We start from the raw sequence: 15,777 nt of genomic DNA, 5'->3' as shown, positions 1-15,777 counted from the left end.
ATTTATTTTCAAATTATATATTATATATTATATAGAATATATATTATATAGATTATAATAGGTGCATAAAAAAGCATTTGACAAGCAGGGGGAGTGGCAGGCAGAGGGAGAGGGAGGGGGAGAAGCAGGCTCCCTGCTGAGCAAGGAGCCAGATGTGGGGCTTAATCCCAGGACCCTGGGATCATGACCTGAGCTGAAGAAAGACGCTTAACTGACTGAGCTACCCAGGCGCCCGAAAATAAGATTTTTTTTTAATAGCTTCGTAATATTTGTTTGTACTTTATTTTCCTGATCACCTGTTGTTTAATTATTAGATACTTTTTTCAGATTTTATTTTGTAAGTAATAATGGCCATTATCATATTTATGCATATTATGCAGGTCTTTGGGTACATCTGTGATGATTTCCTTGGCGTGTACGTATCTAGAAGTAGAGTTAGCCAGAACAAAGACATTTTGTTTGGTTCTATGATACATAATGCTAATTGCCTTTCAGGAAAGGGGGCGATTTTTTAAAATGGCCTTGCAGCTATTTAAAAATCTATAACATACTTTTCAACTAATTTATGATTTTTATGCACTTGCAACTCATAAAAAGAGATCTCTTCTTGGTGTATTTAAAAAATGTTTTTAACCAGCAAATAGTATGAGATAAAATTCGTTTGTTGATGGAGTGAGCGCAGTATCACAAGCAGATATTTTGTAAAACTTTATCTCGTTTCACTAAACTTTTTTATTTAAATTAAATTTTTATTTAAATTTTGCCAAAATAAAGTAAAAAAAGAAACCTTAATTCGACTAGTTTTGGTTCCTGGCTTAATAGTTACAATGGAAATATTTAGCAGGTTCAACTACACTTCCATTCATATTTTGGCTATATTTTTCACATGATATATTGTAATTATTTGTCTCATATTTGTCTCCCCAGCAGACTGTGAGCCCCTTGAGGGGCTAAATAAGTTCAGTGTGTTTTCATAGTCTTAATATCTTATATTTTCTATTGTACTTTGTAGTTGTCAGAATATATGGATATATATTTGCTCACTTGTTTTTTTATAACAATCCCTTGTAGGATAAGGTATTACTTAAATTTTACATTTGGCACTTAGGTTTAAGTGACTTGTCTAAAATCACAAAACTGGGGCTTCCTTGTGTGACTCTTGCTTAACTTTAAGGATTGAATAACCGTAACACTGTCCAGTGGAAGTTTGTGCAGTGATGGAAGTATTCTGTAATTCTGAGCTGTCCCATACAGTAGCCACTAATCCTATGAGTGCTTGAAATGTGGCTGGTGTGACTAAGGTACTGAGCTTTTTATTTAATTTTATTTAGTCTTAATTTAGATAACCATTTGTGGCTAGTGTATACCATTTTGGACAGTGCAGGTGTAAACTCATAGGTAGAATAACTGTTTGCCAGGACCTTATAGCAGAGACTCAGACATTGGCTTGCAGAGTTGAGCCCTGGATTTAAAGTCCATTCTATACAATTCTGTGATTCTATAACCTCTGACCAGTAAAACAAGTAAATCTACGTATACCCAGAAAGTCCGTTTGAATATATTTTGAAAAAATCTTTGGTAGGTTTTTTTTTTTTTTTACTTTTACTTTTATTTAAGTGTGGTTGCAGGAGGTTTTGTTTTTTTGTTTTTTTTCCCCTTTAGATATTTTTTTACAATGAACTGTCAAAGGTTTAACGTTTTTAATTCTTTTTTTTTTTTAAGATTTTATTTATTTATTTGAGAGAGAGAGAATGAGAAAGAGAGCACATGAGAGGGGGGAGGGTCTGAGGGAGAAGCAGACTCCCTGCCGAGCAGGGAGCCCGATGCGGGACTCGATTCCGGGACTCCAGGATCATGACCTGAGCCGAAGGCAGTCACTTAACCAACTGAGCCACCCAGGCGCCCTTAATTCTACTTTTTAATATGATTTCCTTTACTATTTTGCTCCTATCCCATCCCTGTGGCAAACAATCCTCTCCCTCTCTCTGCTCCTTTATTTCCTTAAAAATCTCAGTTTTCTGTCCTGGGAAAAGGAGAGAGATTTTGTTAAGCTGTCATGATTAACCCTATCCTTGACTATTATTTTTCCTGTCAGTCATCTGTTTCAAGCTGTACTCATTTAAAAGCTGAACAGTAAATATTCCTTAATCATTTTATGCTAGTAAGTAGTCCTTAACAGGGGTGTCAGCTCCTTGAGGACCGAGGCCTGATTTCCATTTTGTGCTCCTTAAAATGTTCAACAAATACATGATGTGTGTCTAATTCTGTAAAGGAGGTAGAAATGGTCTAGAAAAGTGTTTTTGAGTTTAATTAATGTTTGAGTAAATAGTGGTCACGCATCTTGGGTTTAGATCATTTCCTTTATATGAAATGGGGGAAATCACCCAGTTTTAATAACCATTCAACTCCTAATAAGAAATGGGTTAATCTCTTATTCTAGTCACTTTGCATTGGGAAATGCTATAGACTGAATGGTTGTGTCCTCTCAAAATTTATTTGTTGAAACCTTATCTCCAATGTAATAGTGTTAGTAGGTGGGGCCTTTGGGAGGGAATTAGGTCACGAGGGTGGAAATTGATACACTTAGAAAGAGACCCCAGAGAGCTTCCTCACCCCTCCTACCATGCAAGGTGACTACAAGGAGAAGGCAGTCTGAACCAAAATAGGCTCTCGGCAGACACCCAGTCTGCTGGTGCCTTGATCTTCGTCTTCCCAGTCTCCAGGATTGTGAGAAATACATTTCTGTTGTTTCCAAGCTACCCAGTCTGTGATATTTTGTCATAGCAGCCCGCATGATGATGAGCAGATTGACTTCCTGATTGGTATCAAGGAAGAGGAGAGTTAGTAGATCATTTATATTCAGTTCCAACAAGAAAAGATAAAGCTTAGAATATCTTTAAGATATCTTGGTCTCTCTTGTAATGCCTCTTAATGAAAAATAAATTTTCAGAGACTGTGAAGAACATGTTGTAATTTAGGAATATTTTAAACTTTTTTGGGGGGAATATTATAAACTTCGAATATCATTCTTAGTGTGTGAAAAGCTGTCATTGCTACTTAGGGTACTTACTCCTTGAGGTTGGAAAGTCCGAACATCTTAAGTTTTACAGTACCCTGTAAAACAGTACAGGGTACCCATGTCACATTTCTTTTTCTTTTTTTTAATCTGATTTTTTTTTTTTACATAGGCTCCACGCCTAGCATGGAGCCCACCGCGGCGGCTTGAACTCACAGCCTTGAGATCAAGTGTCAGATTGAAACTCACGTCTTCTGATTATAAATCTTAAGATCATTGCAGTGTATACCAGTTCTCTTCTGGACAGTTACCTTCCTCTTTTCCTTAACTGGGGAATTCTTCTGATACAAAGGATTATGAAGCTTGTGTCTCAGTAACTATTATTCTTCTACAGGCATGCATTTGAACTTTTTCTAGGATTATCAAAATCTTCAACCAAAGCACATACCAGTTTTATAACTTTAAAAAGTTTATCATCCAAAGATTTTAGTATTTGTGTGCACAAGCCAGTTAAAGGACTGTTAGACATTCTAAAAATACTGGTAGCAAAACAAATTTATTATGGACTGTGGTCATTTATAAACATGCCAGGGAAACAGATCTGGGTCGTTGAATTAAGGATGATAAACGTAACCAGTTTCAGAATTGTCTGAATGACCACATTTATAAATGTATGTTTGACAAAGCGAGCTCTGTGTAAGTAAGCATCAGAGGAGGGAGCTTGCTGAGGCTGAGAGAGCCTGGGCGAAGCTAAACAGGAACATGGGCTCTGAAGTTAGGCTGATTCACATCTCAGCCCCATTACACACGGCTGTGTGGCCTGGGGCTTCTCTTTGGGCAATGACCCATGAAGTGCCTGTCTCACAGCTAGTACCTTGTAGCAGGGCTTCAGTGGGGAGGAGAGGAGCACCGGGCATGATGGTGCTTGGTGAATGTGGGAACGTGCCCCTTCTCCTCTGTTATCAACACATTAAGACTGGCTGGCTGCAATTTGTAAAAAATGACCAACAGTTGATCCTGAATACCTTGAATGCCATGATTATTAAAATGGAGTCTTAAAAGTGATAAATATTTTAAACTAGTAGAATAAATTACCTTTAGATGAGTTTTACTTATTTCTCAGAGAGAGCGAGCGCAAGCAGAGGGAGAAGCAGGCTTCCTGCCGAGCAAGGAGCCTGACGCAGGACTCGATCCCAGGACCCTGGGATCATGACCTGAGCCAAAGGCAGACGCTTAACAGACTGAGCCACCCAGGCATCCCTAGATGATTTTTACAGTTCTTTATTAATAATACATTGCTTATGTGGTATTTTAGAGCTCATATAGTATTTTAATACTATTTTAGTTCATTGTGTCTTAAGTTTTACCAACAAACTACTTTTGATGGCAGAAAAAAGTAAATACTCTGAAGAGAATAGTGTAGAGAGGTGTGTGTGTGGAGGGGGTGGGGGGATAGAGCAAAATGGCAAGTAGGAAATTTTAAAGGCCAGCATTGTGTCTATAAAAATCACATCAGTTTTCTGTTTTTCTCCATAAAAATTTTGCATTACTATCAGTATAATATTTTAAATATTTTGCCATTACAAATGATGGTTCAGGAAGATATGCTTTGTTTACCCATGTCTTCTAACATGCCTGGTACCTTCCTCAGACCTTCTGTTTATGCATGTCAAGTGAGAATCACTGTCCTACTGCAGCAACACAACAAACTGATGAAATACATTTGTACTTAGTTCATAGTTGAGGAAATTGAGTACCCACAGTTACACAGTTACTAAATAGAAGAACTGGGAGGTTCTCCCCCTGGAGGTGTCCCATGTCCCAAGTCCCCAAACCCAGTCTTTTTTTTTTAAGATTTTATTTATTTATTTGGAGGAGAGCGAGAAAGTGCATGCATGAGCAGGGGGAGGGGCAGAAGAAGAGGAAGAAGCAGATTCCCAGCTGACCAAGGGAGCCCAGAGGATGCCGGCTCAATCCCAGCACCCAAAGGCAGATGCTTAACCAACTGAGCCACCCAGGCGCTCCACCCCCCCAAATCCAGTCTTACATTACTCCTGCCGTAACCAGATAATATTTATATTTATGAACAAGAAGATGGTATATAATGAATCATGCTGGGCATGAGTTGACAATAAGTAGATTGTAAGTAGTTCTGTACCCTCAAGCAGTTTATAACTTAATTGGTCTGACAAGATGTTTCCATGAGGGGGAAGGTAAATAATGATAAAAAAAGCTAAGGGATGCAAGGCAAGAAATATTAGAGGGCCGTGAGTAACTGATTTCCAAATAAGCAGTAGAGATGAAAGTTAAGTGTTCAGGTTGGCTGAAGAATATGGAAAGGCTTTGTGGTTGAAAAGGGACTTGATTTTATAGTAGTTAGTGTTTCTCTAACCTTTTCCTCTGGTCTTTTGTTTATTGCTAATAATGGCTGAAAACAAGATCTAATTGCAAGCTTAGGTCTATTTTGGCTTGTTTGTTGTTTGAAAGGTGTTTATATTTGTATAGTTTATCCCAGAATAATTTCATAATTGCCCATTCAGATTTCCACTCTTTTCTACACTATCCTTGATAGTGTAAGAAAATGATTTGACACTAGTGCTCAGATGATTTTTTATTTGATTTACAAGGTTCCTTTTCGATCCCCGGTATAGCACATTACTCATTTACTTAAAGAGTTTGGCAAGATTTCCATGATAGGGTGTAGTTCACAGTTGGGATTAAGCAGAAAAGGGAGGGCGCCTGGGTGGCTCAGATGGTTAAGCGTCTGCCTTCACCTCAGGTCATGATCCTAGGGTCCTGGGATCGAGTCCCGCATCGGGCTCCCTGCTAGGCGGGGAGCCTGCTTCTCCCTCTGCCTCTGCCTCTCTCTCTCTGACTCTCATGAATAAATAAGTAAAACATTTAAAAAAAAAAATAAGCAGAAAAGGGAAATGGTTATGACGGAAGAGGATCATGTTTCAATGCTGATGGGTTAGGACAAGGGATAAGAGACCCAGAGGAGGCTGAAGACAGGAAGAGAAGAGACATGGTGTCCCAATGGCGTTGACACGTGGGTGCAGGGAAGAAACCATGCCGGACATGGTGCCAGCCGCACAGCCCTGCACCTCCTTCTGTCATATACTCTTAGGACTGGAAGGGATTTCAAGGACAGTTGGTCAGACCCCCTTCATAAAATGTAAAACAGAGGAAGAAACAGCCTAAACAGACCAGAGAACTTGCATAAGGTCTCATAAAAGTGACAGAGCTGGGATGAAACCCCGTGTCCCCTGAATCATAACCCAGCATTCCTGCTACCTTCCCTGAAGTGTGCAGAACTCTCGCTGATAGGAGAGGAGAACATTCCTAAATGTGATAGATAAGGACCCTTTGCTGCTGTGTTCTTTCTAATACACCAAAGTGGTTTGGAGATGATGAGATTAATTTATCTGATGAAGGAAGGCACGTTGTGTCAACATACAGCACATCAGCATTTCTCAGTCATTTGTGAAGTATGCCCTCTCTGATACTATCTTCTCATCTTCTGGGTAGCACTACGAGCCAAGAACAGTGATACTGAGCTTTATTTTTTGTGGTTTGTTTTATACAAGTAATGTACTAGTTGTCCTTTTGCAGCTACATAGGGATATTGATGGAGAATCACTTCTATTTGAGCTCAGTAAGTTGATCCAAATCAATACAATTATGTTACTAAAAATAGATATATATTCTATGTTTAGCAAAGATGGTATTTTATAGCTATATGCCTGCCATTGGGTTTGGTGTGATGTGTGATACTACCATAAAGCTCATTCCCCCTCTTGGAATTTCCAGTCCAGTTGGAGCAGCCAGTTGTATGCATATACCGCTTCAAATCTACCGTGACTAAAATGGGACTCCCACCAGCGTGCGTCCCCACTACACCTGTTCCTCCTATGTCATTAAGTGGCCCCACTGTTTCTTCAGTCACTCCTACTAGAAATACTGGAAACCTAGCAGTCACCTTGCTTCTCTTCCCCTTCTTCACTCCCTCATCCAGTCTGGTAGCAGATCCCTCTAACACACCCTTTGTACCCCAGCTTTAGTACCAACAGACCTGTTCATCCTTTAAGTCTGCTAACATTGCTTCTTCAGTCAAGTCTTTGTCTTCCTAGAAAGAGGTGCTCCTTCTTCAGTGCAGTTGTAGCCAGCAATAAATTTCTCTATTAATCATTGGCTATAGTTCCTTCAAGTCAGGGAACTTACCTTATTTCTCTTTGTAAATGCAGTACAAGGTACATTAGACCCTCAGTTTTTAAATCAGTACATTGAGTGATGGGCGGATTATTATTTAATTTGTAGTGTTTATGAAGCACCCCAGTGAAGTAAGATTGTGAAGATAGGCAGAGGTCAGATATTGAAAACCTGAATGCTGTGCAAAGAAGTAAGATTGTCAAGATAGGCAGAGGTCAGATACTGAAAACCTGAATGCCATGCAAAGAAATGAGCAGTTATAGCTGGGCACATGGGTCCACACGGCCTCCCCTGTAGCCACATGTCATCACGTGACTGTGTTCTGGCCAGCGAAAACAGAAGTGGTAGGTGCCCCGTCCAAGAAGTTTCCTTAATGGAGGGACATATCATTCCCTATCTCTCCTTTCTGCTGACTGGAATGAAAGCTAAGTGATGGGGGCTCCCGTGGTCACCTGAATGTAGCAGGGCCACACATCCTAGCGTTTGCACAGTAGGAAGCTAAAAGAAGCCTTGGCAGGAAGGGAGAGCATTTCAGGAAGAGGAATTGAATGAAAGGACACATTTGAAGGTCAGATAGAAGATGACCTGGCAAACGAGACTGAAAAGGAGTCACCGGAGTGATGGGAGGAAAGCTAGGGAAGTGGTTCAGTAAGGAGGAACTGGGTAGCTGCTACCAGTTGAGTACGATAGAGATGGGGAAAATGTCACTGGATTCTACAACATGGAGCCCTTGGTAAGACCACTGACGTGGTAAGGGCAGAAGTGGTATTGGAGTGGCTGAAGGGTAAATAGAGCATAGAAAAGGACTGTCTAAAGATATTTGCCCTTGAAAGAGAGAATTTGGAATAGAGGGACCAACTGCCAGAGGGTGTGGAGTGAAGGGAAGGTTTTCCTGAGATTACTGGAATAGGCTGATGGAAATAATCCTATTGAGAGGAAAAGAGAGAACAGACAACAGTCTTGAGACAAGTTGATGAGATCCAGAGCAAATGGACAGAGATGGGGTGCTTGCAAGGAGGAGGGACACTTCCTCTATGGTGAAGGGAGTGAAGAAGAAAATGGGGCACATGTGTGGGTGGGCTTATAGATTTGGGGTGCAGACATGAGGGAGCTCCTATCTGAACTTTCCATTGTCTCCTGAATTATTTAGCAAGGTCATCAGCTGAAACTCCATAGACAGTAAGGCCATCACCCCCATATCTTGTCAGTCTCTCCTATTATAGCTTTGTTCTGTGCTGTGAGAGTCTCCCGAGGTTTGGATGGATCACGGAGCTGCCTGAAAATCCTTTAGTGCCTCTGCTTCCCATGGTACCCAGGGCACAACAGTCAGCACCCAGCTTCCCTTCCCAGCCCCGTTCTCTGCACTTACCAGCTGTGCTCCCACCAAAGCCAGCTGCACTGTTGCCCTGAAACCACTCACCCTTGCTGCTTCTCAGCCTTCGAGCATGTCCTTGCAGACTGTCCCTTTCTCCCTACCTTGTGAACTTACTCTCTAAGACCTAATTCTCATACTGCATCCTTTTAAATCCTCTTTGATTCCCCTCCTTCCACAGGCCAGTAACTGTAGCTTTTATGTATAACTGTCCTTCTATTGTAGTTTTTTTATCTGGACTGAGCACAGTGTTTGGTATAATATATATATGGGAGGCACTGGGTGAATGGATGAATTTTGATTTCTTTTCCTGTTCCTTTAATGATTCTTAATGAAATTAAAATGAAATGAAATGAAAGTTCTATACTCTTAGTATTGATGCAGGGCAAACATTTTTTCCTTTTTTTTTTTTTCCTTTTTTTCCTAGGTGGTTCTGGAATGGAGCCGGGATCAATACCACGTTTTGTTTGATTCCTACAGAGACAATATTGCTGGAAAGTCCTTTCAGAATCGGTAAGAAGAGATCAGTTTCGGAGAGTAGCTTATTTGGACTTAAATGATGAGTCATGAGATCACCCTTGCTTTAAATACAACAGTTGAAGTTGAAGGGATTTTTCCAAGTGTAGATATGGTTTAACCTATTCAAGACCACTCCTATTTGAAGGAATCTGTAGTCCCTCCTCACATTTTATGATTGAAAAATCTGATTAAAATCTGATTCCCAAAGAGTAATCCTGCCTTGCAGAGTTACATGATCTCATTTTATCATTGCCCCAGTTCTGTGAGGTAAAGGTAATTCCATCCCCCTGTAGGATGAGGAACCTGGGTGGCTACCCTGGCCAGTATTATTCTTTTCCAAGCCCTGGCCCATATTCTTCTGTTGACATCACTCTGTTAACCAGGGCCAGTCCCGTTGAAGCCACCAGACTGACCCCCCACTCACCCCTGTGGTCACCACATCTTGCTGCCTCACTGTGAGGAGGAGCAAACAACCCCACAGGTTGGGTCTTTTTGTCTTTAAGGCCAAGAAGCTTCTAGGTGCAGCCACTCTTGGATGCTACCTTCAACTTTTCTTTTCCTTGGAGATATTTTTCCTCCCTCATAAGACAGGCCTCAGAGTGGAATCAACCTTTTCCCACATCCTCCTTTTCTTCCTGCAGCTAAAATGAACTGCAGTCTCTTTTTTATTTTAATTATTACTTATATTGTTTTATATCATAAAACAGTTTATGTCTGTGGTTGAAAACAGTTCAAATAATACAGAAAAATAAAAAGTAATGCGTCTCTCTGTTCCATTTTGAATTTCCCCGCATCTAGAGGAAGCATTATTAATGAATTTTTGTTTTGGATTCTTCTGGTAATCATCATTCTAACTAACTTTAAAAAATAAATGGAGTTTTCTCCCTTTTATTCATTTTATGCAGCATTTATTGACTCTTTTCCATTGTAAGGGTGCACAGCGAATCATTACAGGGCAAGGAGCAGTAGGTGACCAGAACAAATGTGGGGCAGCTAACAAGCGTAGTTAACCCCACAGAAGTCTAAATGTCAGAGGCCATAACCCAAATCCTCCCTTGATCCTGACTGTCCGTTTCCCCCTGAGGATAGTTCCCACTGAACCAGAAAACCTAACGAACCTACAAGTAACTACAGTTGGTGTTAGCACACCTTGACAGTTTCCTGAGACTTGCAGACTACATCACCAAGTGCTCTGGAGCCCTTGCTCCCCGCTTAGAAGCACTTCCTTGTCCCTCTGTTCACTTTTTATGAGTGCCTATGTGGTTTCTATCAAGTAAGCAGTTTTTTAAATTACTATGCTGATTGGATGTATGCATCTTATAGTCATGAACATCTTAGGGAGGAAGGGCTAAGGGATTCTTTGATTGACGTAAAGCTTTACTCTTTGCTTTCGTGCCTTATGTGTGAATGACATCCCTGACTTTACTCCTTTAACAAAGAATGAATCTTTGAGTCTTCCTTTGTTTTAGACACTGAGATATAATTTTGCGGTAAAGAATTGTGTAGTCTAGTAGGGAGAATAGCATGTAAGCAAATAATTCGTGAAGTAGGGAAACTCTAAGCTTTTCTCTTAGGATCTCTCTCTCTCTCTTTTTTTAAGATTGTATTTATTCACTTGAGAGAGAGAGAGCATGAGCGGGGTGGGGGTGGGGGGTAGGGTAGAGGCAGAGGGACAAGGAGAAGCAGACCCCCACTGAGTAGGGAGTCTGACACAGGGCTTGATCCCAGGACCCAGAGATCATGACCTGAGCCAAAGGCAGACACTTAACCATTTTTAAGAGATCCCTCTTAGGGTCTCTTAAAAACAGTTTTCAAAGACCCTAGCGATCTGCGAAATTAGAACTATTTTTTATGACAATACTAAGGTGTTATTTGTCTTTTTTACTGTGTTGACATTTGCACTGATGGTGTAAAAGCATTGCTGGTAAAACTGCCACATCTTAGCATGAGTCACTGTATTCTTCACTACCCCATATTTGCAGGGGTAAGATAAAAGCTAGTTTCACTTAAAAATGTTCATGATGAAGCAGTAAAAGTTATTAATTTGATCATATCTTGACACTTTGACCACACATCTTTTTAATGTTCTGTGCGCTGAAATGCACGTGACTCTGTGGTGAGTGTCTTGAGGAAAAGCCCTGTGTGATTGAGTTGCAACCTAGACTAGCCCTTCTGTTTCATGGAACACCATTGTCATAACTTGAAAGGACAGATGACAGTATTATTACTCAGACTTGGTCATTTGGCAGATGTTTCTTGACAGTGAACAAAGCAATTCCATGTCTTGAAGGAAAAAAAAGTAATAGTATTTGTTGCCAGTGATAAAATTTGAGCTTTCAGGTGAAAATAAGAATTTGGGAAACCTTGTTTCTATCACTGTGGGCTTAACAGCTTCAGAGTATCATAAAGACTTCTCTGTTTAGATCTGTGGCATTGTCCAAAAAATCACATTCGTTAAAACTGTATAAGAAAATGAAAGAAATAGGGCACCATTTGGCAGATCTACATTTACTCAGTAAGCTATTATTTTCCAGATAACCAGTACATTGTTACAGGATCACTGTTACAGATGTTACAGAATCTTGCATGGGTAAAAAAGGCATTCAAAGTGCAAGAAGGACCAGTGGATTTCAGTGGAAAAGCACAGAAAGTTCATTAATGTGGCTTCATATTCCACACTGCAACTAATTTTTAAGCAACTACCAGTTACTTTGGTGTAGGATCAGAGAGGAAAACCCACTATTACCTGAAAAGGCTATTATTATTTTTTTAAAGATTTTATTTATTTGAGAAAGAGAGAACACGAGCAAGGGGAAGGGGCAGAGGGAGAGGGAGAAGCAGGCTCCCCCTAAGCAGGGAGTCCCACGCAGGGCTTGATCCCAGGACCGTGGGATCGTGACCTGAGCCAAAGGCAGACACTTAACAAACTGAGCCACCCAAGGGGCCCCCTGAAAAGGCTAATAAAATACAACTCTCCTTTCCAGCTAAGTATCTGTATGAGCCTGGGTTTTCGTTATATAGTTCAACCAAAACAACACATGGGAATAGATTGAACACGGAAGATCTGAGGTGCTTGCTCTCTCCTACTAAGTCATTAAAGAGACTGGCAGAAATGTAAATCAATGCCTCTCTTCTCACTAGATTTTTTTGTTATTTTGGAAAATATTGTTATTTTCATTTAAAAAGTTATTCATGTTAACGTGTGAAGAGGTTTTTTGTTTTAAAATGAGTATTATAATATTTTTAACGTTTTATTTTCAAATATGGCAAATATGAATAGTTATAACCTATAAACAGAAGCTTTTTGGGGTCCTTAATAATTATTAAGTGTGAAGTGAATAATTATTAAATGTTCTTTGACATAGCAGTTCTCAAAACCTTAGTGTGCAGCAGAATCCCATGGAAGGCTTGAGAAAATGCATTTTCCTCCCACCCCCAGAGTTTCTGAGTCTGGAGGTCTCAGAGGGGCTCACAGAATTTTCATTTCTAACAAGTTCACTGGTGACACTGAAGCTGCTGGTCTGGTGACTACACTTTGAGAACAATTCATTTACAGATTCTTAATGAAATAAAATTTTCCTACTTTGTTTTCATTATAGCCAGTTATCTTAAGAAAAGCTCAAAATGGATTGTCTTTTTTTAATCAATATTTATTAAGCACCTACTCAACCTGCTGTGCCTTATGCTGTGCTTATGCTGATGGTGCACACTTGCAGAAATCCCTGCCCTGAAGGAGCTTCAAAACTTTAGAAGGAAAAGTAGCTTTAGAAAATCCAGATACAGAGGTCAGCAGTTCTTGTTCTCTTTCTGAAAAATTTTGTGTATGTGTGTTAAATATTTCTCCTCCTAATTTTATTTTTTATTTTTTTATTTTTTTATTTTTTTAAGATTTTGTTTATTTATTTGACAGAGAGAGACACAGTGAGAGCAGGAACACAAGCAGGGGGAGTGGGAGAGGGAGAAGCAGGCTTCCCGCAGAGCAGGGAGCCCAATGCGGGACTCGATCCCAGGCCCCCGGGATCATGACCTGAGCTGAAGGCAGACGTTTAACGACTGAGCCACCCAGGCGCCCCCTCTCCTCTTAATTTTAGATTGCATTAAAATATAGTTTGATTTTTATATAGGGATATTTCAAAATTGCCTAATTTTGATGATGACAAGTAAATGGATCATATATAACATCACATGTTCTGATATATATTTTTTAAAGATTTTATTTATTTATTTGACAGAGAGAGACACAGCGAGAGAGGGAACACAAGCAGGGTGAGTGGGAGAGGGAGAAGCAGGCTTCCCGCCGAGCAGGGAGCCCGATGCGGGGCTCGATCCCAGGACCCTGGGATCGTGACCTGAGCCGAAGGCAGACGCTTAACGACTGAGCCACCCAGGCACCCCTGTTCTGATATATTTTAAAATACCATAATATTTGTAGGAAGTTTTCATTATTTTGCTAGTTTCTCTGCAAGTCTTTTTAATGTTATTTGAAATGTTGTTTAAAACAAAGTTCTATATGTCATTAAGAAGTGAATATGTAAATTATCTACTGCTACTAATTGTGAGGCATTAAGTCAGTCTGGGGACTAGTCATCTCTAAAATGTAGGTATTAGATTAATTAAGTATAAAATCTCTTCCAACTCTTTGGATCTAAGATACCATTTAAGTTTTCTTACCTATTTTATAGAATGTAGAAACAAGGGACTACATTCACAGTGTCCTTTATATGTCATAGTGCCTGTATATTTACTTAAACTAAACTGATTAAAATAAAAGCTGTATTACTGTCACATGGCTTTGGTTCTGAGTCATAGGTAACTTATTTAGTCTTCAGCTCTAAGATAAAGGCTTTCTTCTCATCTGGAAACTAAGATATAGTGGTCTCGTGGTTAGAAAGAAAGACTCAGACTCACTGTGGCCATGTCTAATAGTAGAAAAACAACTGACTCACTGACCTGGGGCAGATCACACGATCTCCTTAGTTTGTTAGTTTAACACCAGAGAATTAAATTGATCATATAATACAACCTTATTAGAAGAGCCAGTACATAAATCCATTATATACTTAATGTTTTCCCCAATTGAACATGTATGGGTATCTCCTCACTCTGTTAAAAATTTTCTAATAGCAGGTAATAACTTGTACAGAATAGCTTTGGAATGTGCAATTCTTTTTTTTTTTAATCTTAAAAAAAATAACTTAAAAAATATGTCACCAAAGCAGTTTTTTCAAATTAATTTTTGGTCTGAACTATTGGGAATGAGATGACCTTGGATAATTTAGGTGTGGGCAGCGCAAGACATTTCTTTTTAATGGAAAAGACTAATATATATGTTGAGGGAATGAACTTAGAGTTAATTTAGCCAACAAGTATATGTTAAACCCCACTCATGTACCAGGCCCTATTCCTAGGCATCTCGTGATGACCAAGAGGAACTCATTGACCTCATAGAGAATTGGCATTTTAGCGGGGGGAAGCTATTTTTTTTTTTTTTTTTTTAAAGATTTTATTTATTTATTTGACAGAGAGAGAGAGACACAGTGAGAGAGGAAACACAAGCAGGGGGAGTGGGGAAGGGAGAAGCAGGCTTCCCGCGGAGCGGAGAGCCCGATGCGGGGCTTGATCCCAGGACCCTGGGACCATGACCTGAGCCGAAGGCAGACGCTTAACGACTGAGCCACCCAGGCGCCCCAGGGGGGAAGCTATTTTTTAAATTTTTTTTTAACTTAAGTATGTGAACTACAACCTGTATAAAATCATTAGTTCTTAGTGTGGATTTCTGGACCAGCAGCATTGCCATACCTGGGAACTTGTTAGAAATGCAAGTTCTGGGGCCCCACTCCAGACCTAGTGAATCAGAAACTCTGGGGATAGAGCCCAGCAATCTGTTTTACAAGACCTAAGGTGATTCTGATGCATGCTAATGTTTGAGAACCATTGGTATAATAAATGCATAAAGGACCTAACTGAGGAAGCTTTCGCATACTGTTTTGGTGAGGAGAGAACCTGAAGATGTAGGAAAGAGGGGAAGTCATTAATGCGCCAGGGCACAGAATGTATGGTACCACATCTGCCCTAGCTAGTCCATCTAGTGGAAGACAGACATGCATAAAAACTAGTATAACATAGTGTGCTAAGGATTCCTTAGAGTACAGAGTACAATAGAAGCTGCATGGTAAGCAGTGCATTCTCTTTGTGGGAGGTGAGGGGAGAGGGCGATTGGGGAAGGAGGAAGTGGTTCAACAAAGCATGTAAAAAAGGATATTTTAGGCAGAGGGAGAGGCATGTTCAAAGGCACAAAAGCTTGCAAGTCTTACTCCGTTGGGGTAAGCGACTAGAGTGTCTAGAGCACAACGTGCAGATTATGACACGGTTTAGATGTTATTCTGCAGACAATAGTGAACATCGTCAGGAGGGTTGGTAGATGTTCAGCTTTCACATATGTCCTGAGTATTAGGTGATTCCTCATTTTTCCCATGAAGCTCTGGGTCCCTGGTTCCTCTCTGACCTTCATCTTCCCTTATGCTCTTCCCTTTTCTCCCCTTGTCTCTCCCACACTGGCCTTTAGCTCCGTGACCATTGCCAGTTAGGTGTCTGCTTCAGAGCATTTGCACGTGGTATTCCCATTCTCTGAACCGTTCTTCCCCCAGTTACCCACATTGCT

The 15,777-nt window shown here is 40.2% G+C and overlaps 1 protein-coding gene across 2 annotated transcripts in view; it reads left to right on the top strand.

The window, feature by feature from the left end:
- The window catches only part of GNPTAB (N-acetylglucosamine-1-phosphate transferase subunits alpha and beta), a 73,735-nt gene that overhangs the window by 16,453 nt on the left and 41,505 nt on the right, over nt 1-15,777 (top strand). The window contains exon 2 of one of the 2 annotated variants that reach the window (XM_032416236.1): nt 9,025-9,110. In XM_032416236.1, coding sequence (XP_032272127.1) covers nt 9,025-9,110 — 86 coding nt within the window. Of the gene's footprint in view, nt 1-9,024; nt 9,111-15,777 lie in introns of those variants that run through there. The other variant, XM_032416237.1, reaches the window with a different exon arrangement.

This window comes from Phoca vitulina, unplaced genomic scaffold, assembly GCF_004348235.1.
Source record: "Phoca vitulina isolate PV1807 unplaced genomic scaffold, GSC_HSeal_1.0 scaffold19, whole genome shotgun sequence".
Lineage (NCBI taxonomy): Eukaryota > Metazoa > Chordata > Mammalia > Carnivora > Phocidae > Phoca > Phoca vitulina.
Note: the sequence above shows the minus strand (reverse complement) of the source record. Positions and strands in the feature narration are given on the sequence as shown.